The sequence below is a fragment of the Neolamprologus multifasciatus genome, chromosome 17 (genome assembly GCF_963576455.1).
Source record: "Neolamprologus multifasciatus chromosome 17, fNeoMul1.2, whole genome shotgun sequence".
In the NCBI taxonomy this organism is placed as follows: domain Eukaryota; kingdom Metazoa; phylum Chordata; class Actinopteri; order Cichliformes; family Cichlidae; genus Neolamprologus; species Neolamprologus multifasciatus.
Genome location: NC_140455.1, coordinates 12,716,753 through 12,743,026, shown reverse-complemented (window position 1 = coordinate 12,743,026; position 26,274 = coordinate 12,716,753). Strand labels below are relative to the sequence as shown.

The 26,274-nt window shown below is 41.7% G+C and overlaps 2 protein-coding genes across 3 annotated transcripts in view; one reads left to right on the top strand and one right to left on the bottom strand.

Moving 5' to 3' along the window:
- The window catches only part of LOC146499032 (MARVEL domain-containing protein 3), a 22,553-nt gene extending 5,590 nt beyond the window's left edge, over window positions 1–16,963 (top strand). For both annotated transcript variants that reach the window (XM_085137129.1, XM_085137128.1), the window contains exon 4: window positions 1,935–16,963. In XM_085137129.1, coding sequence (XP_084993255.1) covers window positions 1,935–2,593 — 659 coding nt within the window. In that variant the 3' untranslated portion in view covers window positions 2,594–16,963. The remainder of the gene's footprint in view (window positions 1–1,934) is intronic.
- LOC146499031 (PH domain leucine-rich repeat-containing protein phosphatase 1-like) lies at window positions 3,191–26,274 on the bottom strand. Its single transcript, XM_085137122.1, has 17 exons — window positions 24,401–26,274; window positions 19,767–19,963; window positions 18,381–18,506; window positions 16,403–16,551; window positions 13,957–14,103; window positions 13,120–13,347; window positions 12,588–12,790; window positions 12,446–12,506; window positions 12,249–12,344; window positions 10,700–10,855; window positions 10,381–10,581; window positions 8,879–9,041; window positions 8,433–8,563; window positions 8,226–8,342; window positions 7,920–8,114; window positions 7,597–7,834; window positions 3,191–6,995 (listed from the first exon to the last, which is right to left on the bottom strand). The coding sequence occupies exons 1-17, from the start codon at window positions 25,974–25,976 to the stop codon at window positions 5,850–5,852; spliced, it is 5,130 nt and encodes a 1,709-aa protein (XP_084993248.1). The 5' UTR covers window positions 25,977–26,274; the 3' UTR covers window positions 3,191–5,849.

The following is a 26,274-nucleotide window of genomic DNA, read 5'->3' as shown; positions in this document are numbered from 1 at the left end:
TGGAAAAAACAACAGTGATTTATTGAAACATGTCCAGAAGTGTATATGGAAATACAGTATATAAGACAAAACCAGTTTGTACAAATCTAATGAGCTTGAAAGTCAATATTGTGTTGTGAGCACAAATATTGACTATTATACATACTATTATATGTCTGTAAAATTGTAACCAAATTTGTAATAGATTGAACTAAAGAAATGGGAACACATCTTTCTTTATCTGTGTTTTTTACAACAGGCTGCCAGTAAGAGTGTTTAAAGATATAATTTCAAATTTCTTTAATCTGGAGTTAGGTTTCTTTCTATAAAAAGCATTCCTGTGGTATGTTAATGTCCAACTTAACCCCCCCCCCCCCCCCCCCCCCCCCAACCCCTCAAAACCTTGAAATACCTTCCGAAAGCCTCTGGAAACTATTGCCAAGAGCACTTTAACCTCCTAAGACCTTGATTGGGACTTGATGAATGTAAAAACAAAGAATGACGTGATTTTTTATTTTTTTATCTTTTTCTCTTCTCTGAGAAAAATGAGATCCACATATGAGGACATTCGTAGTATAACGTCCCCGTATGTGGATATCAGGCCCTTGTAGAGCAAAATTTTGTATTTTGGTCTAGACAACCCAAAGTGTGATGTCCACATATGTGGACGCCAGGTTAAACATTTAGAGAAAGTCTGGCTTCTTGGAAGCAAAGTATGACGAAATGAGGAGTTGCTCAAGAGCTCTGCACAGTACTGTATGTGTGAAATAAAGCTGTAGCGTCTAATGGCGGCCTCGAGTTTCAGTGTACTTCATTCTTTCTATGAAAACTGCACTGACCGGTTTTCATGTGTTTACTCAACTTTGTTTTCAGAGGTTAGGCAGAGGAACACTATTCTGGGAAGCTGGGAACTTGAAATCAGAGCCTCACAGATTAGTTTTCTCCTGTGAGAACACTAATAAAGACCTCAAATGTACAGCTGAAGTTAGGTCTCAAGTCAAATAAAGTCTAAGTGCCACCATTATAGTTCTCTGAAGCCCATATGATGCATAACAGTTTATTGATTTTAGCCTCTTTAAAAATTTCAGTACTCGGGAGAAAAAATCAGTTAGGAAGCTAAAAAGTTCAAATGTCAATAACTAAAAGTACAAGTAGGAAGAATAAAAGCAAGTATGATGACTTTTCGATTTAAGCCTCAGCCCTTAGAACCTGAGAATGTAAGACTCTGTAGCTTGGAGCTACACACAGACATATTTTAAAAGTGAGCATTAACATCTATAAATCAATTCTAACAGGTAGAGTAAAAAGCTTCAGTGCAACATTTTGAAATACTTAAAGCTCAAAGTGAGGGAGTAGCAGTAGTTGAGAAATCCTATATATAAAAGATGGACATCACATATTGGTTTTAGACTGAGCCTCTCACCCTGACCCTTGTTGTTGTTTTGTTCTTTTTCTTTTTGAGGAATAAGTGACCATAAACACGGTGATGGCAGTGTTAATGTTATGAGTTTTTGCTGGTAGGCTTGACTCATAAACAGCACAGATACCTGCTGATTGGTGCTAAGTAATTGAATAATTAAATTATAAGATTTCACCCAAGCACAAACCTCTAGGATGGTTTGTAGCAACTATTCATGACATTTCTTATTAAACACATTTGGTGACTTGTTTGTTATTTTTGTTGTTGGGTTATTTTGAGTATTTTTAAAATTTGATTTAAATTGGTTTCAGTGCCAAGAGCTGAATCAAATGTAGTCCTAAACTGTATGTGTCTGAGCACCACTTCCAAACTTAGATATTTAATTAATGAGGCAAAAAAAAAAAAATCAGGACGCCTCACCACAAAACGCTGGTGCTGTTTTTTTGTTTTTTTTTTAATTTTTAATTTTTAATGATTTGAAAGATTGATTTCTCTGTAAAATGAACTCCAATGCCTGTTCTGTGTGCTGACAAAGGTATCATCCTGATCTGCGCTGTGCTGACCAACGCCCTGGTCCTCATCTGTGTGGTCGCAGCTCAGATGGTTACGTCGGGAATGTCCTCGGCAGCCAGCATGGGCGGCTTCAACCTCAACTCCAACATCAACTTTGAGGGTACTGAGCTGCAGAAGCTACGAGAACTAGACATGCAGTACAACCAAATGAGGGCACCGAGCATCTATGGCGGCATCCCCTTCAGCCTCACCTTTGGAATAGTCTCACTGCTGTTTGTGGTGTCTGGGAACAAACCCCCCCACCGGATGTCGCGAAAGCTCCTGTTTGGAGCGCTGGTCTTTCAGGCGGTGGGCGCAGTGGTGTATGTGGTGGCTGTCGGCCTCTACCTGCACTTCATGATCAAAGTCAACTCCACAGATGTGTGCAAGCAGCGGGAGATTCTGTATTCGCGGAACGGCTACACCTGGATGAACTGTAACGTGAGTGGGGCCGATGCAGCTGTGGCTCTGTTTGGACTCATCACCGCCATTCTGTACATTGCTGGCACAGTGCTCACTTTCCAGACCATTCAGCACGTGAAGCGTTACCTACAGGAACAAAAGCGGCGGGAAGAGGAGAAAAAGCAGGATCGGAACAACCCACAGAGGGCTCCGCTGTGGGCCGAGACCACATCTGTGTGAGGGAGACTTGTGTACTGTGGTTAAGGGGACACTTTAGTTTCTGCTACAATGACATCTGAACTAATTCAAAGAGGATTGGCTCCAAATGTGTAAGACTGACGGATCACAGGAAACATATAAACTTACAAGTCTTCATTGTCCCCACATGGACACAGCTACTTTGTAGTATAAACTACTTCTGTGTTGCTACCCAAAAGTGACTGTGGATCAGGGGACATAAACAGTACAGTGAGGTAGCACTAATGTGCTGCTGTGGCTCAGTTGGATAAAAAAAAAAGAAAAATTTTGCATAGCTAGAATACATTTGGGATTAAAACAGTACAGTCGAACACTAAAACTAATGTATGACAACTAAAGCTGCCTCGTACTTAGTGAATTTACTGTCGTTCCCTCAGGCACTGTAATACATGGATGAATATTAAAGCTTTTCCACTTACGGAGAGAACTAGAAATAAAGTGAAGACTCAGCCATCATTCATCAGCCCCACATATTGTTAGTTAGCTCAGAAAATGAAATGTATTATGTTGGCTTTTTATGCACATTTTCTCTCATTTTTGCCAATTTTTATGTAGAAGTTTTTGTATGTGTCTTTAAAAAAAAAAACAACTTTTATCCAAATGTAACTTTCTGTTCTGAAATGTGTCAGTTATCTCAGGTAATGCTGAACATGACCGGCTTGTGTATTCAAGTAATTTAAATCGCTGAGCAAATCTTCAAATGGCCTGTTTTACTGTTGGAGATAGTTTTCTAATTGTAACATGTACACTGCTTAATGTTTTTTTTTTTCTACCAGTTTGCAGCATTTTATCTACTGTAATTAAACCGACTATGATTCCATTTAAAAGCTGAATCGACTGTCATTAGGGGGCAACAGAAGTCTGAGCGCCTGTCCTGCTGTTTGTGTTCCCCTGTTCTGTGCCAGCCATGACATCACTGCTGTCACACAGTGGAGGGTACACATACAAAAGGACAGCAGTGATGTAACTGCGCTGACAACACAAACTTGTCAAAATTCCCCAGAGTGATAAAATGACCCGACTTCTAAATTTACCATTTCAGACAGCCTGACCATCACAGCAGCACTAACAAATTTCTTCTTTTGGTTATGCTCTTTTAAGTTTGGATATTCTGGTTTTAAAATTGCTCAGCTCTGCCAACATACCCGTTTTAAGATAATAATAATAAGGCTGCAGATAACTCTTATTTTAAATATCAGACTGAAATAATTAGCTGACAGGAAACTGATGGACAAGCAAATGTTCTCCTGCTCCAATTTCCTGTGTTGTCAGCAAAGGGACGTGATGAAAAATAAATATAAAGCTATTAACAATTAAATATCTAAATTATATATCTAATAATAAAAAAAATCGTGATGAGCATTTTCCATCTTTAGAAATCAAGGAAAAAATGTGGTAGACAACAGTAAAAGTCATTTCACTTCTAGACAATTATTGACTTAATCTTCTTCAAATACACGGTGACCATGTATCCTTGGGCAAGATACTGAATCCTGAGTGACCCCAATGCATCGGTGTGTAAGTGTAAGAAAATGAATATAAAAGCATTGCAAGTAGGGCTGGGCCATATCATACCGTTCACGGTAATACTGGTATAATGTTAGGCAATGATAAAATGAAATATCGCGATAGAATATGGGTAAAACGCGCATGCGCAGTGCCTTTGTTTTCATACGCACATGGCGGAAAATGAGAATGAGAAGGGCGGAAGCAGATTGAATGAAACGGATGAACCAGAATTGGTTTGTAAAAATGCTGCAACTTCAGTGGTGTGGAACTGGTTTGGCTTTCGTCACCAAAAAGTGACGAAAGTACTCACCAAAGCACAATTTTCAGTAGAACATGCAAGCGGGCCGTCGTTATCGGAAAGAAGGGTTAGGGATTGGAAAGGAAATCAGTGGTATTGCACATCACTACATTACAGCTACCATAGACAGGAGCCTCGGCGGAGTAATATGTACTGTGCTTCAACATAATATTACCGTATTGTGACTTTAAGTTTTGTGGATATTATACATTGTTATGCTCAGGATATGTTGGCCAATTTCCACTGGAAATGCTTTTAGTCAGCAAGGAATTTGCATTTGCACTGTTACATTTTTATATAGATTTAATGCACATAAAAAACAGCTGCTTGATTAAGTGAAAATACATTGATGGGATTTTTTTTTTTTGCACTAATAAAGTTGTGGAGTTGTAAAGTATTTTTGCCTCGGGTCAATGTCGTCAGTTATATCGTTATCGCAAATTTTCAAATATATATCGTGATAAATATTTTTGGCCATATTGGCCTGCCCTAATTGTAAGTGTGTGTGTGTGAGAGAAATTAGTGAATAAGGCTTGTAGAAGAAATGCACTACAAGTTGAATTCTGGAAATACAATCATTTCACCTTCTCAGTGCAGCTATACACATACACACGTTAAATTAATTAAAAGAAATGAGTGAGCATGTGTGGACTGTATGCAGGTGACAACCGGAAGCTCGAGAAGCAGATGTGTTTTAATCTTATTACATAAAACAAAAGTGATACTGTGGATGGTTCTGAATGAGCAAGATTTTAACACATAAACCCAAGTCTGACATGTTTTGGTTATCTGAAAACTTTATTATATAGCAAAAGTAGCTCTCTTGTGCGGTTTGCTGAAAACTGTAACACTGTTTTGAGAACATTCATTAAGCTGTCAACCACTGATCAGCATGTAGCCACTGCAGCACCACTAGACTCTGCACACCCCGAAAAACAAACATCTGTAATATCAGCCTTCACAAATAATCATCTTTTCTCTCAGAGAACATTAGCACGCTTCAGTGACGAGGTCACTTAAAAGTATTCAACTCCTAAGGGAGTTAGTCCAACCGTTTTGCTAACTCCAGTAACTGTAAGGCCATCAGCTATGGCGAGCAAGGAGAGAAACAGTCTGCTCTAAGACAAAAACAGACAGGTCCGACTCTAGGTACCATTGATCATAAAATCAATGAGGCTAACACAAAGCAAAGTGCTTCAAATCAAAGATGTGGAACAAATGAATTTACAGGTGAACATTTCATCAACATGAATGTTAGAAAAGTTTCATTGGTTTCAAGGTGAAGTAAACAAAACAAAAGCTGTAAGGAAACAGTGTCAAAGCCGGGTCAGAGTATTCTGAGGTCTTGGACTGAACTTAATGCTGAGCTTGTTCACAGAGACTCTGTGGTCTTGTGTGAAACAGACTGACTCCAGTTGTGGAGAGCAGCTGTCAGAGGGGTGTGAGGAAGTAGTCTGCAGGATTCTGGTAGTTGTGTGCTTGCTGGCTGTGTGTCTGTAGCTGCTGTTGCTGTTGCTGGATGATCTGCCGGACTTCTTCTTCCAGCTCCGGGGGAATGATGAGCTGATCATCGGGGTCTGGCTGGGCAGGGGCGTTGAAGTAGCCCCCCTGCTTCTTGACAGGAGCATCGGCAGCCTCCTCAATGAGGTCCTGGTTCCTGCCTTGACAGGCCACAGAGCCATTACCTCGAGCCTTCCGGCCCAGAGTTCCTGACCGAGCCTCCCCACCGAGGTAGGGAGAGGAGGGCGGGAGGGGGGAGGCAGATGGGGAAGGGAAGGCCAGAGGCAAAGACTCACTCTGCGGCGTGACAGGGGGAGGGCTGTCTGTGCTTTGCTGAGACTGAGCACAGTTGTGTCGTAAGAGACAGTGGACGTCAGCTTCCACCTCCACACGGCTACCGTTGGAGAAGACACCAGCGATGGGCTCCTCGTCCTCGCTGTCAAGCCCGTTATCAGACAGTGCTCCAGAGAACTGCCTGTGGAAGCTGCTCCCCCTACAGGCGGGCCTGTGCATGCCAGCTCGCCCCGGGAGGTTCAGGTGAGAGGTTGGGGGTTCAGCCTGCATCAGCGGTTCCTCCGAGGACGCCGTTGATCCCACCTCGCTGCTCATCTCAGATGTGCTCAACTCGCTGCTCAACTCGCTTACTGTTGCTGAGGAGGTGGGCGGCGGCTGTGGCAGCGGAACGCTGCCATCACTGCTTCCCGAATAAGGATGTAAACCGGGCTGAGTTGCCGGGCCAGGGCTGGGTGGCGGCGGTGGCGGCTCGCAGAAGCAGCAGCATTCTTCAGTGATGCTGAGCTTCACAACGACGGCACTGAGGCTATCAGAGCAGCCGTAGCTCTGAGCCAGAGTCACCAGCTTCTTTGCAGCAGCCAGAGCATCTGGTAAGTTCCTTACCGCCTCCACCGCCTCACTGGGCGACAACATGTCCCACAGTCTCCGGCTGCCCAGGAGAAAAAACTCGTCCTGCGGGGTAAGCGCCACCGTGGAAACATGAGGGTGAGGTGTCACTGATGGGCAGAGGAAGGAGTAACCCATAATCCTGGTGGAGTCTGTTACACCGCTCACTTTGTTATCCTGCAGGGAGGAAAAGGACAAACAGAAGCGTTTGTATTTTCCCACGGGACAAAACTCGACAATAATGAAATTTATTTATGGTTTTGTAGGGTTGAAAATGGACTGCTGACTGTTTCAGTAACAAGCTGTCAAACAAAACCAATATTCTCTTGTTCCAAAATTAATTTTTCTTTTTGTCTGTTTAGATTCAGTATTTGTGTGCTTTATATTGTTGGTCTCACCAAACTAAATGAATTGAATACAGTTTACTGTCAGTTATTTTAAAAAACATTACAAAAAAGTCTGTGAATAGATTCACCCCATCAGTAGTCCAAAAACTGGTGTGGTTTAAGACAGAGAACAGCTTAAGCCAGACAATATTTAGCTCCATTAAATGGCCAAAATTTGCTTTTTTTTTTTTTTCTTATTTTCTATTATCCATTTATATAGTATAAGCATGCAAAGTCTGGCTGTTCATATTAACCATGGCTAAAGTTTCAAATATGCAAAACAACTCTATTAGAGTCCAAAAATACAAATATGGAGCTGGAAGTGAGAATCACAGGTGTCGATAAATGGACTTGTTTCAGCACTTTGTGCAGCATATGAAACGTGTCGTTACCTCAGTGATAATAGCGTTATGCTGTCGAACCCTCTGGTACTCGGCCTCGTCTTTGACAGTGTGGATGTGTGAAAGTTGCATAGCTTTGCCATCTCGGCACAAAACAGTCTGGCACCTGCCAACGTTGGCGGCTTTCAGAGTGAAGCAGCCACCATGCTCACTGGATGCTACCGGGTCATGTCTGATGTGACACAGAGCTGCTGACCCGCCCATCCTCTGGCCTGCTGTGCCCAGTTTCCTGCAGGAGATGGGCACACAACATCCTGAGTGAGGTGAGGCTGTTTTCCTTCCAAATCACACGTCATTTGGAAGTCAGTGTTTACCTTTGCATGGTGAGGAAAGTGTTGATGATGTAGTCCTCTTGCCTCTGGCCCCTGTGAAGTTCCTCTGCGAGCACATCTCCCATGGTGCACTGCAGCAGATAAGGCACCTCGACATTCCTGTCTCCATCAAAAACTCCATACAGAGCTTCATGAATGCCGCAGAAGCTGTCCAGAGCCAGAGCAGCCACACACAACCTGAGAACAGCAAGAAGGAGGCAGTTTAGAACAAGAACAATGACACAAAGCCAGAGATGGGGCATAAAAAAACAAAACAAAAAAAGGCTGAAGCATCAAAGAAAGACTGACTTGTTTTTCACTCCAGAGGCCTCCGTGTAGCCATGACTCCAGACTGCAGGGACTCCTTGGCTCTCACTCACACAAGGAGCTGAAGGTGAAGGATCCACCCTCAGACATCGGATATTACTACAGAGAGAGGGAGAACAGGACAGGTCAGGCAGTTGCTCTTTTATTCCCAAGCTCAGGTGGTGGTGTGTTTATGCGAGTGATTCATACTTCAGGTGTTCCAGGCTCTTGTGGTCGAGGCTGAGTCGAGGATTTCCTGTGAGGTCGAGCTCCTGGAGTTTTGAAGGAAGGATCTCTGGCAGAGTCACCTCAGTCAACTCATTGCAGCTCAGATCAACACACTGAAGAGAAACACAGTGTCAGTCCTGACATGTGCACACGAGTCAGATTAAATTAAGTGTTTTTGTCTAATTTATCATCTTTTTCCAATTTGTTTTATAAACTGCATAAATTCAATTTTCTTTTTGCAATTCTTTTATTTTCTCTTTGTTTCTGTTCTGTAATGCTGGATAATCTATCCAGTATTAGCATTACCACAGCTACCTCCTCCTCTCAAATAATACTTCTGGCAGGTAAGCATTAATTCAGTGAGTGGCATTAGTACACTACAGCTACCTCCCTATTACTAGGTGAAAAAGAGTTAAGTTGAGATTTACCTTAATCTCAGGCAGCTGGAGGACTTCAGGGAAGGCGCTGATACAGTTGGAGTGGGCAGAGAGTGTGTGCAGGCGCTGACAGTTCAGAATGGTCGTGGGCACCGCTCTCAGCCTGTTGCCACTCAAATCCAGCTCCTCCAGCTGCTCCAGCCGAGCTAGTTTACTGCAGGACGTGGAGGTAAAAAGGAGTAATCATGACCTGCACCAAGGCTCAGATTTTATACAGCAAGGCTCGCAAAATTTCTAAATCCCTGGTAGCCCTTCGGGCCGGCACTCTTCAGTTTTTGGTAGCCCAAAATAAATTTAAGTAGCCCGAATAAAAAAGAGAGCAATTTTTTTATGTTTTGTGTCCTATTTTTGTTCATTTACAATTTCCACTGGAGTGACTGGTAAGAGGTAAGTGGAACCAAGATCTAGGACATTTGCTTTTTGAAGTTTGCAAAGACTGCTAAATTTTGCCAATGGTAGTTCACTCTTTGCAACATAGTACGCTGTTCTAAACAGCTTTTTCAGGACTTCTTCTTGTGCTTGGTTTATTTTTAGTATGTTTTTTGCGATTGCTGTTTGTTCTGGGAAAGATACTGCAGACTGGGCAATAATGCATTTCTTGCATTTCTCATGGGTTCTGATGAGGTCTTTCTTAAAATTACTGGTCCCAGTAACAAAGGCGCTTGTCGACTCAGAAATTGAATGAAACTCACAACACACCTGGCAGAACATCATGTTATTCGTCATATTCCAGCCACAGAAATTCTTTTGTCCATGCAACCAAAAAAGCTGCGCTTTTTTTTGCCTCATAGTCTGATTTGTCATAACTTTTCCATTTTGTGGTAAGCTTTTCTTTGGCTGTCCCTTCTTCACCCTGACCTGTCTTATTTGGCTGAGCAGAACTAAAATACCGGCTTAAATCCTGCTGCTTTTACACACGCACTTGCATAACGGTCAGCGATTCTCTGCGCACATATTTAAGTTTGCTGTGGGAGATTTCACTTGTCACGTTTGAATAGTAAGCTAATGAGTGATAAGACGATGCCAGAGGAATTGGTGCGCAATTAATTGTCACTCACCAATCAGTGCTGCCGCTCTCTACACACCGTTCGCGAGATCGCAAAGTGAAAGCAAAAAACAAGCGCAAATTCAAACGCGATTTTCAACATGTCACATATTGACAGTTGACAGTGACATTTTCGAAAGAATGCAAAAGCACTGACATATATTTTCTTCCGATAGCCCGACGGGCAGGGCTGAGATAGATTTTGGTAGCCCGAGTGGAAAAACGTCGGGCTAGCGATTTTGCAAGCCCTGTACAGGATGATGAAGGATGTGTACCATTTACTTAGGACTAGAACACCTTGTAAAAGCAAAGGAATGTGGGGATTGGTGGTTAGAGGTGGAGTGAGTGAGGATAGTGGAGCTGAAATGATAAAGGAACCCTACAGTTAAATCTAACATTTTAACACACACATTTTAAAGCTCAGTTTATATCAGGTGCAGTATTTCACCTGGCAGTGAAGGTTTGCAGCTGGTTGTAGGCGAGGTGAAGCACTCTGAGGTGGCCGTGTCCAGTCAGAAGAGAGATGCACTTGTCGGTCAAGCTGTTATTAGTCACGTAGAGCTCTTGTAGGCTGCTGAAGGCATCCTCTGATAGGCTGGCTGCAGGAAGGTTCTCCAGCTTATTGGCCGACACATTTAGGTATCGCAGGCTGGGAGGGATTTCCAACAGAGGGTACAAATTTAGTACAAGATAAATAACGGATACATGCTGATGGGAAGAAACACACAAGAAAAGAACAAAAGGAGGGAAGAAAAATATGTGTCCACCTCTGCGCTTTGATGAACAAGTTGTGTGGGAGCTCAGTTAGATGGTTGTGTTGGAGGTCCAGGACTTCTAGCTGTGATTGCTCCAGCCTCTCATCCAGCTGACACACATTGTTCCAGCCTGCCAGCAGCTTTCTCAGGCTCCCACTGGACAGCAGCCTAAACACAAACAGCACAGCCAACTCAGTGTGTGTGCTGTACATCTGTTAGTGGGACCACCATGCTGAGCACCATCTGATTTCCCATGGAGGTTCAATGAGTTCACTTTGTATTCAATTAATCTATGCTTGAGATTCATGTAGCATGTAGTTGGAAACTATCATCAAGCATGAATGAACCCAAATAACTGTGATTGTGAATGCAGGATTACATCATACGAATGAAAGAAAATCTGTCTGTTCATCTGTTTTTCACCCATCTCAACAACTATTCATAAGATCTGCTTAACACTTGGCAGGTGTGTTACTCTAGGTCTGAATAAATGAAGTGGTGATTTTAGGCCAGACTTGATGAGCAGTTCCCATATTATGGCTGAAAGCACAGTGTTCACATTGTTTCCCCTACTGTGACTGCTGCCTACTCCCCTCTGTATGTGGAGAGGCACACACACACACACACACACACACACACACACACACACACACACACACACACACACACACACACGTTTGCTTTGCTACCTGTGTGAAGACATTCACTGATAATAATGCCATATTTACCCATAATTGCAATCATCACAAATAAGTGCAAAATAACTAACCTAATATAATTCTAATTATAAACATTAAAAACATGTTTTAACCCTAACACAGGCCCCTGAAGAAGTGTAAAATTGGAGCTGGCAAAATTTTAAAAAGTTAAAACTTCCAAATTTTGAGAATTCCAATCTGCAAAAATGTAAACTGGTTCTCACAGAAAAGCTCAAGGCGTTTTATTTAAATGCATCATTTTGATGTCTTTGGTTTCCTGTGATAAAGGCTCTAGCCACTCATGTTTGGTTTGGATGAAAAGTTCTACAGAAAACTGCAACCCACAATCTCCTCATTCTGCACAGCCACGTTTTAAACAAAGTAACATGCGCGGACACACAGACACATGCAGTCAGTGGATCCTTTTAGCTGTCCTCCTTTCTAAACAGTAACTTTATGATTATTGTATGTGATACATTTAAGGGCACGTTTAAATTATAGCTAAAAATGTTAGGTGATATCCCTCACTCTAATATCATACAGAGTCACAATTTGAAAAAAAGAACGGCCTGAAACAGATGTAGTTTTGTATTTTTTCATTCGTTTTTATTTTCAGTAATAACTTTCTCTTCAGTTTAGTTTAATTTTTGCAAGTTTGGTTCTTAAGTCTTTTTAAATGTAATTTAATATATTTTAAGAATCTTACCACAGGCACATTGAAGATCAAGTAAGTTCCAGTGATGCATTATTATCAGCTGTTGTACCAAGTGTACCAAGCTGCTTTCCCTCACTTTGATTTTTGTCATTTCCCCACCTGTTCTTTCATGAAAAGCATAAGAATCATGTGTCTCTGCGATGCTCACCGTACAGGCAGCTCAGTGACACAGTTATGGCTGATGTCCAGCACTTCCAGTCTGCTGCTCTCCCACACCCAGTTGGGGACACATCCCAGCTTGTTCCTTTAGGAAAACAAACAGAGTCAGCACCCAGCTTACAACAAGCACATGTTCTGTTCTTCTAGATTGTAAATAGGACAGTGAAGTATTCTTAGTTTTTATACCAGGATAAATCCAGCACAGTCAGATTCTCTGGAACAGGATGCACCTCCAGCTGCTTCAGCTCTAAAAACACAACACAACTCTTTATGGCACGAACGTCTTTCTGGATTTAATATCTCTCTAAAAAAAATTAAGTGGTCGTACTGTTGTGTGCAGCATGCAGGCTCTTGAGGGCATGGCCACAGACTCTGAGGAGGGCAAGAGTGTTTCTGTCACAGCGGAGGAGCTCCAGCTTGCAGAGAGAGCTGACATCCAGCTCGTCTAGACCTGTATCCCTCAGGTCCAGATGAACAATGTGGGCCAGCTGCTCCACATCTGCAACTGTCGCCTTCTGAAGCTGGTTCAGCCTGTTCGAGGCAGACAGCACAGAGAGGAACAGAGAAGGGGGAAGTAAAGGAAGAGGGCAGGAAGGACCAGAAGAAACAAACACTTTAACCTCTGACCCGTTTCACATTTCAGAACCTGAGAAGTTGTTAGGCATTTGTAGTGACCAAAATAATTAACTGACAGGTTCCCTTCCTTCACCGTCTCTGTCTTTATTTTGTTCTTCAAAAGGCTAAATTAAACCTTTTTTGCCATTTCAAAGACCACAGAACATAAAAGGAGAGTCATGCAGAACTGCAGTATTTGTCATTGGCAATTCTAAAAATGTAAGCTACTGCGCGGACATTTTTACCTGAGATCTATGTAGCGAGCAGACAGCCACTGCAGGCCAGCCAAGTCCAAGACAGAGAGCTTGTTCCCTGCCAGACAGAGTCTCTCCATCCCTCCAAGTTTCTCTAGGACAGGGGGCACACAGCTGAAACAATTGAAGGATAAGCCGAGGTAGGTCAAGCCCTCCAGAGAGCCCAGCTCCACAGGCAGTGAACTCAGAAGGTTACCGTCCAGGAGAAGAGTCTGCAGGCTGGCCAGAGCCAAACAGAGGGAGGGGCATTTAGTCGTGATTAATACAGATACTGTGTGTAAAAAACATGTTATGCAAATATAGTGTTAAAAAAAGACTTCAGACACTACACAGGACTCTGACATTTTTTTACTGATTTGTCTGTAAGTATAAACAAGCTTAATTTGGAACTTTTAAATATTACTTTATATTCAGTTATGGAACATAGCTGAGTATTTTACATTAAAAGTAAAATACCGTTTCCAAATAAACACACCGATTCCAAGTTAGACATAAAAATTGTGTTTTTTTGAAAAATTTGAAAAGAAAAAAAAAAGCCAGCATATGCACAGAAACTCCAAAGTCCCACATCACACAGAGACACTGTTAGTGACACTGTGTACTATGGGCACTTGGACAACACCTCTAGATTTCTACGACAGAAGTCTGGTGCACAGCCAGCTGTTCGCTCAATACAGAGATGGATTAATCAACGCTGATGTACCGTAATGGTACTAACAACAACTCCAGACTGATGTCTCTGTCAGCAAAATGCAGGTCAGTGAGGACACATCCCATTTTAGGCTTCATTCTTATGAAACTGCAAACCTTGGATCATCATATACTTACTTGTGCATTGTTCCTACTTCTGCAGGCACGGAGGAGAGATGATTTCCAGACAGGTTTAGCTCCGTGAGGGAGGTGATGTCACACAGGGCCAGAGGAAACTCAGACAGAGCGTTATTTGACAGACTAAGGCTTCTCAGTTTACAAAACCTAAAGAAAAGGGGAGAGAAAGAGAAGTATTCAGCAAGAGTGTGTGAGAGAGAAGGAGGGAAGGGCAAGAGGAACAGGGCCAGACAAAGAGAGACAAAGATATTCATCTCTGTGCTATAATAAGACTCTGGCCTTCTTTAAAACAAAAAACACACACAGTGAACAACTATTACTTACATAACACCTGCCAGATTAAAAAAGTAAAATCAGCACAGAAGAAGCTAATACAAAGGTTCAAGGACACAAAGTATCAAGTTTTCAACAGAACAATGCAGCCTGTGCTTCAGGTAAGAAGCTTGTGTATATTGTTTATATTCATGGCGCTCTTCTCCTCCTAATCCAGTTCACAGAGCAATCAGAGTGAAAGGCTGATCCAGGCCCACATTCTTCTTAGTTAGACTCACCTGCCCACCACAGCAAGGATACAGTCCTTAAAACACTGCATGATATGCATATGCTTGTGCCAAAACAATGACGTGTAGAGGTTGCCATCAGGCAAATTTCAGGTTTTGATGTCATGTTGCCTTGACAGGCATGGATGCAAGAAGCCAAAATAAAGACAGACAGAAAGGAAAACGAGGCTGTTCAGATGAATGCTGCTAATCTCTGACTGTACATAATAGGTTTGTCAGTGCTGGTCACTTTACTTACCCACTTTACCATAAAACGTAACGCTGGTCACTTTACAAGACAATCTGCAAACAGTTTATGCTAGAAGTGTAAGCTATATTTGAGGATCAGGACATTTTTACTTATCTATGCAAATTTTGTACCAAAACTTAAGAAAATAGAGATTGTACTGTCTCATACTGATGTCCTCATTAGCACAAAACTATTACTAAACACTTTTTTAGTCTACACCTGCACTACTGTCAATTCTGAAAAGACGCACATGTCAAAAACAATGTGCAACCCCTGTCGTTGTCATTTTCATCCAAAGTGAAAAGTTTTCGTGCTCTACGTCGCAAATCAAAGCTTACAGAATGGTCAAATGTCTTTAAAATTGCTGCCAAGATAACAAAATGACACAAGGACCAAGTCTAAGTTGCTGAGAATACATGTCTCTTTGATGCTCAGCGTAAAGTGAGAACATCTCTAAAAACTAGGAATGCTCTTATCTGCACAATAAGGTCTAAGTGATTTTCTAGAAATAATGAAAGGGCATTTCCAGATAATCAGTCAGTTTGTGGTGTTATATGGATCAATCCTTTATTTAAACAGAGCAAGCTCAGGAGCAGCACACTACCATGGCAAAGTACAGTTGGGGAAAACAACTTTTTGATTCCCTGCTGAGAGTAAAGCATTATTCAATTACCTTATTCTGAGTTTTAGTCAGTGAGTTTCTTTTTTAATTGACGTTATAAAAACAAAACCTGCTTTTCGTTTTTTATTTTTAAAAATTCAAAATAAAAACAGCCTCCAAAAAAACTATAACAGAATAAAAAGCAAGGGACTAAAGAGCGAGGCAAATTTTATTAGTGTTTTCCTGATGAGTTTACAGTGTGAGTTAATAGTGTTTTATCTGTTCAGCTGATATGTTAGATCTTGCATATCACTGTGTAAACAAACTTTAAGGTTTGGTGCTTTCTCTGTGATTCATGAAAGCACCAAACCTCACTTTCCCACTTCTGCTGTACATGATAGCAGAAGCGGGAAATAAATAAGGTCAGTTTGTTGTTTATAGATAAGAGAAACTGATGAAAACTTCCATGATGAACCAATTGAAAAGTAATTAAGAAGTAAATTTAATTCATATTTATGACCTGGAAAGTTTTTCCTCCTTGATACTAAACGAGTTTCAAGACCTGATAATCAAGCTTTTGTAAAAGCTTGTTTGTACACCAGGAAAACTGTGCAAGACAATTTTGCAAGACATTATACTTAATATTTTGTTATGAAGGTAGTATGGAAAAAAGAAGCCAGAGATAAAAGAAAGTCAGAGAAAGACTGCTAAACCTCATAAAACCGTGACATCGGCAGCTGACGTCACCTAATCTGACCTGGAAAACACAGAGAAGCCCTCTGCCCAAGAGGCCAGACAGCTGATGTCAAATCTCTCATCACTGCTGCAGCTCTCTTTTAATCACTCACACACACCCAAAAACCATCATGCTTCCACCACCCATGGATAACCATGCACGAAACCACACACACACGCACACACACACACACACAAAAAAAGAGGTAACTACACAAAATGTTTACTACCAGATCCTCCCCGTGCCATATCATTAAACACACAGGGAGAGACGTACTCTGAGAATCGGTGTGTGCAGGAGAGCTGATGTGAGAAACTGACCTGGTGAGTGCTGGAACACCTTTGTGAGGGGACATGAAGTTGTTTTTGAGGTTGAGGTGGGTAAGGTCCTGGCTGTAAAACAGCTGAGCAGGCAGCTCCTCCAGGCTGCAGCATGACAGGTCCACCGAGTTCACCCTCTGAGAGGCGATCTAACAGAGAGAGAGAGAGAGAGAGACAGAGACAGAGAGAGAGAGAGAGAGAGAGGAATAGGACCATACCATACCTTGTAATAACAACAGCCATGCAGTTACTTCCATGACACATCAGACTAATTTTTATTCTTTGACTCTATTAAACTAGTTTTACATAACATACATACATTCAAAGTCCCAAATAATCCTTATTTTCATTATAATAGGCCTTGGTGCTGCCCTTAATCCTCTGTTTTCAACACACACTTTTAGCTCCTCTGCTTTTCAGCTAAGTTTCTTCCCATTGACTACCCCTCGGCTACCCCTCATAAACAGAAGGTTTGAATAGTGAGTGGGGCTGCTGTGCTTACAACCATCTTTGTGCCTGAGATGACCATATTAGGAATATTTACTGAATATTTACTAAAGATTTACTAATGAAAAAAAAACAACAAAACAAAACGGTATGAAACTCTGTGAGTATTTAGGTTTACAGATGGTGCAAAATGCAGCTGCTCGCATTTTAACTAAAACTGGAAAATTTGAGCACATCCTTTCATTGGCTACCTTGTCAGGTTCGAGCAGATTATAAGGTCCTGCTGCTCACCTACAAGGCTTTAAATGGTTTGGCACCTTCATACCTCTCTGATCTTTTGCGCCTTTATGTTCCATCCCGTGCTTTCCCATCCCAGGATTCTGAGCCAGAAAAAAAGACTACTGGGGAGCGTGCTTTTTCTTTTCAAGCCCCATTTTTGTGGAACAACCTCCCTCAAGATATTAGGCAGGCATGCTCTAAGTTGACCCACTTGTTTACCCTATCCTGCATGTCTTAATTCTATGCCATTTTGGTTTTTTAAATTTTTATCGCTTTTAACTTTTATTATGTTTTGAACTTGTTATTGTGTTTTTAACTTGTATGTATCACTTTTATTTATTTATGTCTTCATTTTCAAATAGCTGTACTGCACTTTGTTTGAAAGCGCTTTATAAATAAAATTATTATTATTATTATTATTATTAGATCACATGGATTACTCGTACACACACTAAACTCATTAAATAAATTCTGATATTGTAACAGTAACAATGGTGTGACAGGAAATAATGAAAAGCAGAATCGGTCCCATTTAAAGGAAACATTCAAAAGCCTTTCAAAAACGAAAGCAAGGTATTCGTACAACACCAAAACCGGTTTTGTGTTACTGGAATTATTTTTCCTGTTTACACAACACTCAAGAAGTATGTCAACTATGAGGCTAATGCTCATATTTGTCAAATGAGTTCATTAATCTTTGACTCCTCTCATTCACGTGCTTAACTGTCCTTTGAGCACGTAACTGAGACAGTGGTATGCAAGTGTAAATAGGTCCGTATGACCCACAGAAACACTCTGCTAACCCTAACCCTGTAACATCTCTAAACCAGATTCTGCCACTATACATTAATGAAATTGGAATTATAGAGTGTTTCTGGAACCAACAAGCATGAGCTGCAATGCTTAAACATAGTCTACTAGTCACATAAATCCATAGTTTCATACTGTTTTAATCCTAAATTCAAACCTTAAATTCACACACTCTGGGAGGTCACAGATAATGATGTATTTTCTTTAGAAATGTGGACAGAGTACACATCCTTAAGTTTGAAACTCAATATCCAGTATTATTCTTTAGCAGAAGAGATACTAACACAAAAAGGCAATTCTGTCTTTGAGAAGCTTTATATTTACACTTGCATACAAAGCACATAGCAAGGGAACTACTAGTAACCAGTACAGACAGAAGCAATGATGACAGCAAATTATTTAAATGTTCAGATGTGCCTCTGACTACAATTGCACTTTGTACCTTTGAGGCTGTCCTCTGCCAGCGGAGGTACTCGGTGTAGGAGTCATAGCTGATGTAGTAGGTCTGACTCTGAGGACCAGCTGAGCTGAAAGCCAGACAGTGGCTGTGTCTTCTCACTTCCTCCACCTGCATTAAAAATTACATTTATTGAGTATCTATCTCTCCAAGGACATTCTCATCATTCAAATGAAATGCAGCCCTAAACCATGACAGAGCCTCCACCATGTTTTACATATGGCTGTAAACAATCACTGTTGTACCTCTCTCCTGAACTCCAATTTAAACCAAAAATTTCAAATATGGATTCGTCACTCCATAACTTGTTGCGACTGATTTACCGTCTATATTTTTTAATATATTTTCTCCCTGTTTCCATCATTAAAATACCTTCTTAACAGCCACTCTTCCACTGAGACTGAGAACACCTATGGGATTTTTTTTGTAGATTCAATTGAAGAAATGGGAACCAATGATGTGTTTTTGCAACAAGTACTAATGCCTACAGATGCAATATAAACTTGTTTCTTTGGCAAGTTGTCTATTATGTGTAGAAAACACTTTTTAAGCTTGAATGATTCATTAGGTCAGTATTAATTCCCTTAACAACAACAAAAAAATCCTTCATTCATGAAATGGTCAGGTACAAGGACTAGACTGAAAAAGAGTAAAAAATTTAAGCAATTTCTAGAAAGTCTGGCTCCTGGAAAGTGAAATATAAAGAAATGAGGGTGGCTCAAGACTTTTGTACAGTACATTATAGTTTCATAAATGTAATAATGTAACCTTTACAGTAAATTCCCAAATCAGCAGACAGACTAACTTCACTGTCTTAAATTACAGCTGTCACAGTAGTCCTTGTTCTGCTTTGTAGTCCTGGTGAGCTCTGTGTAAGGAAACCAGCTCTACACCAGCTGCAAATCCACCCTTGCAGCGGCTCTACAGAGCAGAACAAAAACTGCCATAGGCTGCTACAGTACAAGATGTGGAGTTGCAGTCTGTCTCATCACAGGACAAGAGAGCCAAATACCATCAACAACCAACCCAACCTGAGACCTGAGAAGCTTGCCCATGCGGGAAAAACAATCAAGAGTGGCGGGGACTGAGATGCTTAATAGTGACTGAACTTTCAAAATAAGATTGAGAACATATTGCTAATGTTGCTGTTCTGCACAGATGTTTTATGTGGGAAACACTACTCTCTGGCCAAATCTCAACAAAGGCTTGCAGTTAAGCTAGAATGAAGACCTAGGAACGAAGACCCCGATGCAGCAGGAACAAAAAGACCTCTGGTCTAAACCACAGAGTATTTTTGTCCCTGATAAACAGATACCCAGCCACAGTACTTGCTTGTTTTGTGTCAAAGACATGAAACGTCTCACAAAGTACCTTTCCTCCGATGAGAGGGAGGATGTGCATCTTGCCAGTGTGGGCATGCTTCACAGACGAGACAATGAGGCAGGTTCCACTCAGAGTGACCTGACGTTTTGACCAGCGGTTCACAGGCAGTGCCAGCTTCCCTTTCCGCACGTTAAACACCCCGGACAGCTGCACGCGCTCAGAACCTCCCACACTACGAGGTTTACCTGCGGAGGGAAAGAAGACAATATGACTTTTTTGTTGTTGTTTGCTCTATGGGATTTTGTGAATCAACTCTCTCTCAATGGTCTTCTCTTTCACAAAGTGAGAGCTGCGTGGTTATGTAAGAGAACTGTAGCTCAATAGCCTGTAGGCTGGCAGAGAGCAGTCACTCAGTCATCATTTGTTACATTAACCCTTTGCTGACACAAATTAGCTTCAGTAATGAATTGGAGCTGACTTTTGCCAGTATAAGCCAGAATACATTCTAGGTCTTTTAAAGCACTGACTAAATTGTCCAGGGTTTTTAAATTCTTGGAAACTCAAAGTTACTTTATATGCTCTTACCAGTGAATAAGAAAAAGGGAGACACATGAAGAGTCTGAGCCACTGAGAGGCCTGAAATCAGATTACCTTGTTATGTAACGTCCTACAATGCCAGCACCTACATCCTCCCTACTGCCTCCTCCGGTGACTTACACACAACATCACCTAGGTTTCACCAGCCTTAGCTGACTCATCAGTAATGCCTCAGTGAACCTCAGTGCTTTAATGGTACTGAATGAAATCTGTAAAGTGCAAAGGATTTAAATCTGTCAGATATAGAGTCTTAAACTGAATCTTTTATTTTTTTATTAAACCTATTTTAGACTCTTAAGTCAAGCAAGCAAACTTAGTGTTTGGGCTACTTTTTCCAATTCAGCTTCACACACATCATGATTTATTGTGTTCTAACATATCATAGAATCCCTGTATCATCATGTAAAATATATCTTATGAATTACTCACTGACTCCTGCCCTTGCTGGAGATTATATTCTTTATCAAATCATTTGAAAATCATTTACATCTTTAGACCTCAATATTCATATTGGATTTTTAAATCACCGAACACTGGCATCAATTTTAAAAATCCTATATCGGTGCAATATCTTCCAATTGTATGCTTTCCGTGATCAGCACTAACACTGAGGTTTGTATCTATTACAGCAGGGGTAGGCAACCTTTCTGATGGCGAGTGCCATTTAAAATTTCCTCAGAAGTCAGTGTGCCATATGATTGCATTAGCAATAAATTTAATAACGCTCTATATCATAGGTGTCAAACTCTGGCCCGCGGGCCAAATTTGGCCCGCAGCCTAATTACATTTGGCCCGCGAAGCCATACCAAATTACTATTAGAGCTGGCCTACTGGTATTATACAGCTAATATATATATTGTTTAGTATTAAGCTTTGCTTGTTCCATATTCAGTTTTTCAGCAAAACGTGTTTGAGTCCATAAGAAAAGATTCATTCTTATATCTGGAGGAATAAATATATTTCAATAAATATTATCGTTAGCCCGCGACTTTGTTCCAGTTTTGAATTTTGGCCCACTGTGTATTTGAGTTTGACACCCCTGCTCTATATGAACAGTTACACAATATATAGAACCACTTTATAGAATTATATTTGTTTGCAGATGTTGGCAGCTATCAGCAAATAGTTATTCAGCGTTTTTGAAACAAAAAAAAGACACCTTTTATCCATAACAAGAACTCCATAACAGCAAACGAACTGTACAACAGAAAATACAAATGCTATTTATGGTCTCCTCACAACAATCTGTGGAAGCTCCGCGATAACCACCACCAAACAACTGAGTTATTTTTACACACCGGCCAGCATCTGGCCAATCCACCACGTTTCATTGTTTATACCGTTACCAAAAAAAATAAAATCATCGGCCCACCGAGCAAATGCCCGGTATGCCCGATGGCCAGTCCAGCTATGGTTGTGCCATCAGTTAACCCTTCGCGTGCCGACTGTGGCACGCGTGCCTAGGGTTGCCGACCCCTGTATTACAGTATACCAAAAAAAGGGAGGAAAATCAGCACACCTGGAAAGCTAAAACCAGAATCTCACAAAAAGAGAAATAACAACAACAACCCTGAAAAAGTTATCCAGAACTTCACTGTCACTGTATCATCTCCAATTTAAACTGATGGAGCAATCAGTTTTTTCAAATCAAATTTTATCATCCATCATCAGTTGGTTACCAAACTCTATACTTTTTAACGGTACCAACTGAATTATGTCTCTACCCTAATTAGCAGCAAAATTTTAGTACCAGTACCATCTGATGGAGAGTGACACCATGATGTCACTTCTGCAGTGTGGCGAAATCAAACAAAAACACAGTGCAATAATGGCAAGCTGAACGCCACCTCAGGTGTGATTACACTTTTCAAAACCTGACGCAGACATTTGTAGTGGAAAATGCAAAGCTGGCCATGGCAACACACCTAATCTGAGGAAACTCAATTAATTTGCTATATGCAAAACATTACATATTAATATTATAACATATGTTCTTATTATATATTGTAAAATACGTTATGCATTCAATAGAAAAAGATTATATACTTAATTTGCTGCTTTACACACCAAACATTTCAGTTTACTGCTAAATATCAGATGAAACAGGAGCAAATTCCAGAGAAGGTGGAGGCAGCATGTCTGGAATATTGAAAAAAATAAATAATAATAATCATAATCATAATTAAAATAGCTAACATTATTTTAGCATATCATTCAACACTACTTGTGTTTGAAATCATTTAGGAGACTGACATATAATTAAGATCTACTAACATGTGCTTTTCCCCTTTTCCAAGTTCTGCGCATTTCCTCATTACAAACAGAAACAGTGAGGTCTGACTCTGCAGACACCAATGGTGCACTGAAATGTAGATAAGCTAGAACCTAATAAAGGAGAAGAGTTTCTCTGAAAGTGAAACAGAATGTTGAAAAGAAGACAGCCGAGAGTTACTATAGTTCATTTCATTAGCCTGCAGCTTTAGAAGAAAAAGATCTGTGTGAACTGTTGGGTTTAAACTAACAAACCTTATGATTGGTTGGTAAAATTGTTGTCATTATTGGTAGATTGATCAGTATCTAGTCCAAAAAATAATATATAATTAACATAAACATGAACACAATGAACAGAGCCCAGTTTACACTAAACAACATTGAGGAATGTGCATTGTGTGTCCACCCTTTCCTAGGCGGAGGAGGTAAGATGTTGGTTGTTAATACACACACACATACATGCCCTTTCCGTCCGTCTAGTTCTCTGAATGGGGAACATCCTGTCTCTCATAAAGCAGGCAACAGCCACACCCTACTGATGCTAGACCTCAACTTTTTCTTGCTTGTGTCCCCAAAAAAAAAAGCATCTGACATCCTGAGCCACCTCTCGTGTCAAGTTGCTGAATTTTAGCCAAATCTGAATGAGAGTTGTAGTTTCAAGTTGGAAATGCCACTCAAGCATTCAGACTCAAAAAAAAAAAGGCTGTAAAGTCTGGGAGAGTAAAGCTGCGACCTCTGGATGCTGCAGTTTGAGGCTGAAGAGGAGCCTGCAGCTGCAACTGTCTCAGAGGTAGCCGAAACACTGAGGAGGTGAAATTTGAGTTCCACTAAGGTCACTTTTCTCTTAGCGTCAGCACAACGTGGCAATGTGCATTTGGCTGCTGGGATTTCAGATGAGTCAAACTTCTTTGGCTCAGCTCGGGACATCAGAATTAACCAACTCGTGCTGTGCAAACACATACAGGACAAAAAAAAAAAAAACGTAGAGCAAAAATGTCCTCTCCTGAATTAATAGAAGGGCCCTCACTGTCAGCTGCACAACTCTATTTAGTGTTATGTTACAACTGTGAGACATAAAAGGAGAATGGAGGGCAGGGGAATCTGTCCAGCTGCATTTTCAGAGTGCAGAGAAACCAGTTTTGTAGCATGTCACGAGTGTGTCTATGAGGGTTGCAATGGTATGTGTAATGGTCTATTTAATTATTTATCCTTTTTTGGGAGGGGGGGGGGCTAAAATATAAGGAATTTTAACACATATCAAAGTCCAATCATTTCCTCCCGACTCTTATTTTGCAGCCTTTGCTGATGAGGTCAAAAATGAGGTCAAAAAACAATATCCAGCAATGCTAATCCCATAAGAGTCCCTGTTTTTCCATCCTCTTACCATGACAGTGGACAAAACAGGATCTTTATCAATAACAACAACAACAACAAGAGGAAGAGGGAAGAACACAAACTGATTCTATAATGCCTCAGGATTTGGTCTTTGCTGAAAGAGTACACCTGTTACCTCCAGATGTGTCTCCCTGCCTTACCCAGTTTACATGCACAACACAGCTTATTGTGCTGCTGGGACAATTGAATCCACTTGTTTAACAGTCTGAATGACCAAACATAATGACAGCACTCATGGTATGGTGAGAACAGAAGAACAATGACTGTGTAGAGACAAGCCAAGCACAACTAAAGTGGCTTGCAGTAGTTTGTGGTGCTCTGACATCTAACACTGCAGGATGTTTTAATAAGAATTGGGACAACTGTTGTCTTTACTGAGAGAAGATGCCTTTCCTTCTCACTAAAAATAAAGTGCTCACCAAAGTAGAAGCGGATCAGGCAGCCAATTTCAGGATTCATGCCCTCCTCCTGCACTCGCCATGGATCTTCAAACCCCAGATTAGTGAGGTACTCATTTAAGATCTGCAGAGGTCTTTCATCATCCCCAAGCCGCCTCACAGCTCCACCGTGCAGCTGGATGTAGAGGGCTGGCATTGGGCTTGTATTGATGGGCTCAAGCCATCCTCTGCTCCCCCCAGGGACCTCTTGTTCAGGCTGGACAGAAGCTTGGCTGGTCAGAGGGCGAGCCTGTGAGCTGCTGGAGCATTTAGAAGGAGGTTTGATTAATATGTGTGTATCTGTGTGGTCACCAGCCCCAGCTTCAGTGTCAACATTTGGTCTTGCGGATTGGTTTGAAGTCTTGGGGATGTCTGAGAGAGAGATAGCTGAATGTGAGGGAGAAGAGATGAGGTCTGTTTCATCAGAGGAGCTCTCAAATGGGTCAGGTCCCTCTGGAGCGCTGTCACAGTTTGGGCTCAGCACAGAAGAGTCGGTGCCCAAACCCAACCCATCGCTGAGTGAGTCCCCGTGCTCCATGCTTCTTGGTCCCCCTGCACTGAAGTCCTCACAGGTGCTGCTCTCTATGTCAGAGCCTGAGTAGACTCCATAACAGTCTCCAGTACTCAAATCCACGCCAATGTCATTCAGGTAGACCTCAGATGAAGAATTACTAGCAGTTTTGTCATCAAGTAGCAAGTTAGAAGGCAGTTCCACATTTTTTGTGAGTTCATTCTCCTCACTTTGGAGATTTTTAATATCCATACTGTCACTGAGACTTTTCATGTCATCAACATGGCCATTAGTATATTTACAAAGATCGTTGAGGTCACTTAAAGCAGTAGGTTTGCAGTTAATTCTCAACACAGCCCCAGCTTTACTTCCTTCGAGCTTACAGGCTACCTCGTTAGAAGTAGTGTCCACTGTACACAGCACTGGTCGCGGGTAGCAGGGCGTGAGCCAGTCGTGGACGTGAATGCAACCCCGCCGGAGGTCCGATCTCACCCATGTTTTATCAGAGGCCTGAAGCTGCTTCGACTGCTTCTGTCGGAGGAAGGTTTTTCGATCAAGACTGAGGGTACTCAGCGGCGAGGATGAGGGAGCTGGGCTGGCCGCCTCCGCAGAGGACGCTCCGGTCGAACCGGTGGTCGGCGGAGCCCCCAGAGACAGATTCCTCTTGTGCCTGTGCCGCCTCCTGCTCAGCATAGAGTTTACCGAGTTGGAACTGTTCACCGATGTCAGACTGTAAATGTTGGCCGTTTTCACAACGGACATGGTTGCGTTTTTGGCCGCTCCACCGATAGCGTTGGCAACTTGGCTTTGATAAATCCCGTTCCTTATCGCAATCTGGAGAAGGGAGGTGGCCGCAAGCCCCTTCCCGAAGAGTTTCGCTTCTGCGCCTCCTCCGTCATCCTCCCCGATAGATGGTCTCTTTCCAGAGTGCTGCGGCGATAATCCGCTTGGTTTCACGGAGTTACTGTCACTGCTAGAATCAAGTGTTCCCTGCAGTGTCGAAGAAGACGAAATCGCTCCACACTCGTTTCCCTTCACACTTTCCATTCTGTTAGCTTGCAACAGCAGCGTAGAGTAGTTAGCAGCAGCCCGCAGGTAAACGCTAGCAGTTAGCTTAGAGCCGCTAGCTTGCCCTAGTCACTGCTGGCTGGTAAACGTAAACGGCTCTATATTAGCTTAGCATACTAATGTACAGCGCAATTGCTCTAAAGAATTAGTACGCTACATCTTCTCATGACCTAGGACGCCCGTTAGCTCTCTAACGGGAGCTTACCGGCTGGTGGAGATGAGAAAACGCATTTCTAGCTGGTCGCCATGGAAGCTGGCGCGACCACTACTGTACAGA

Excerpts from the sequence above, each read along its gene's own strand:
- LOC146499031 (XM_085137122.1), bottom strand. The coding sequence starts at position 25,976 with ATGGAAAGTGTGAAGGGAAACGAGTGTGGAGCGATTTCGTCTTCTTCG. Across the intron at positions 16,552-18,380 it reads GGCAGAGGACAGCCTCAAAG|ATCGCCTCTCAGAGGGTGAA; the intron begins GTACAAAGTGCA and ends TCTCTCTGTTAG. Across the intron at positions 9,042-10,380 it reads CTGCAAACCTTCACTGCCAG|TAAACTAGCTCGGCTGGAGC; the intron begins GTGAAATACTGC and ends CACGTCCTGCAG.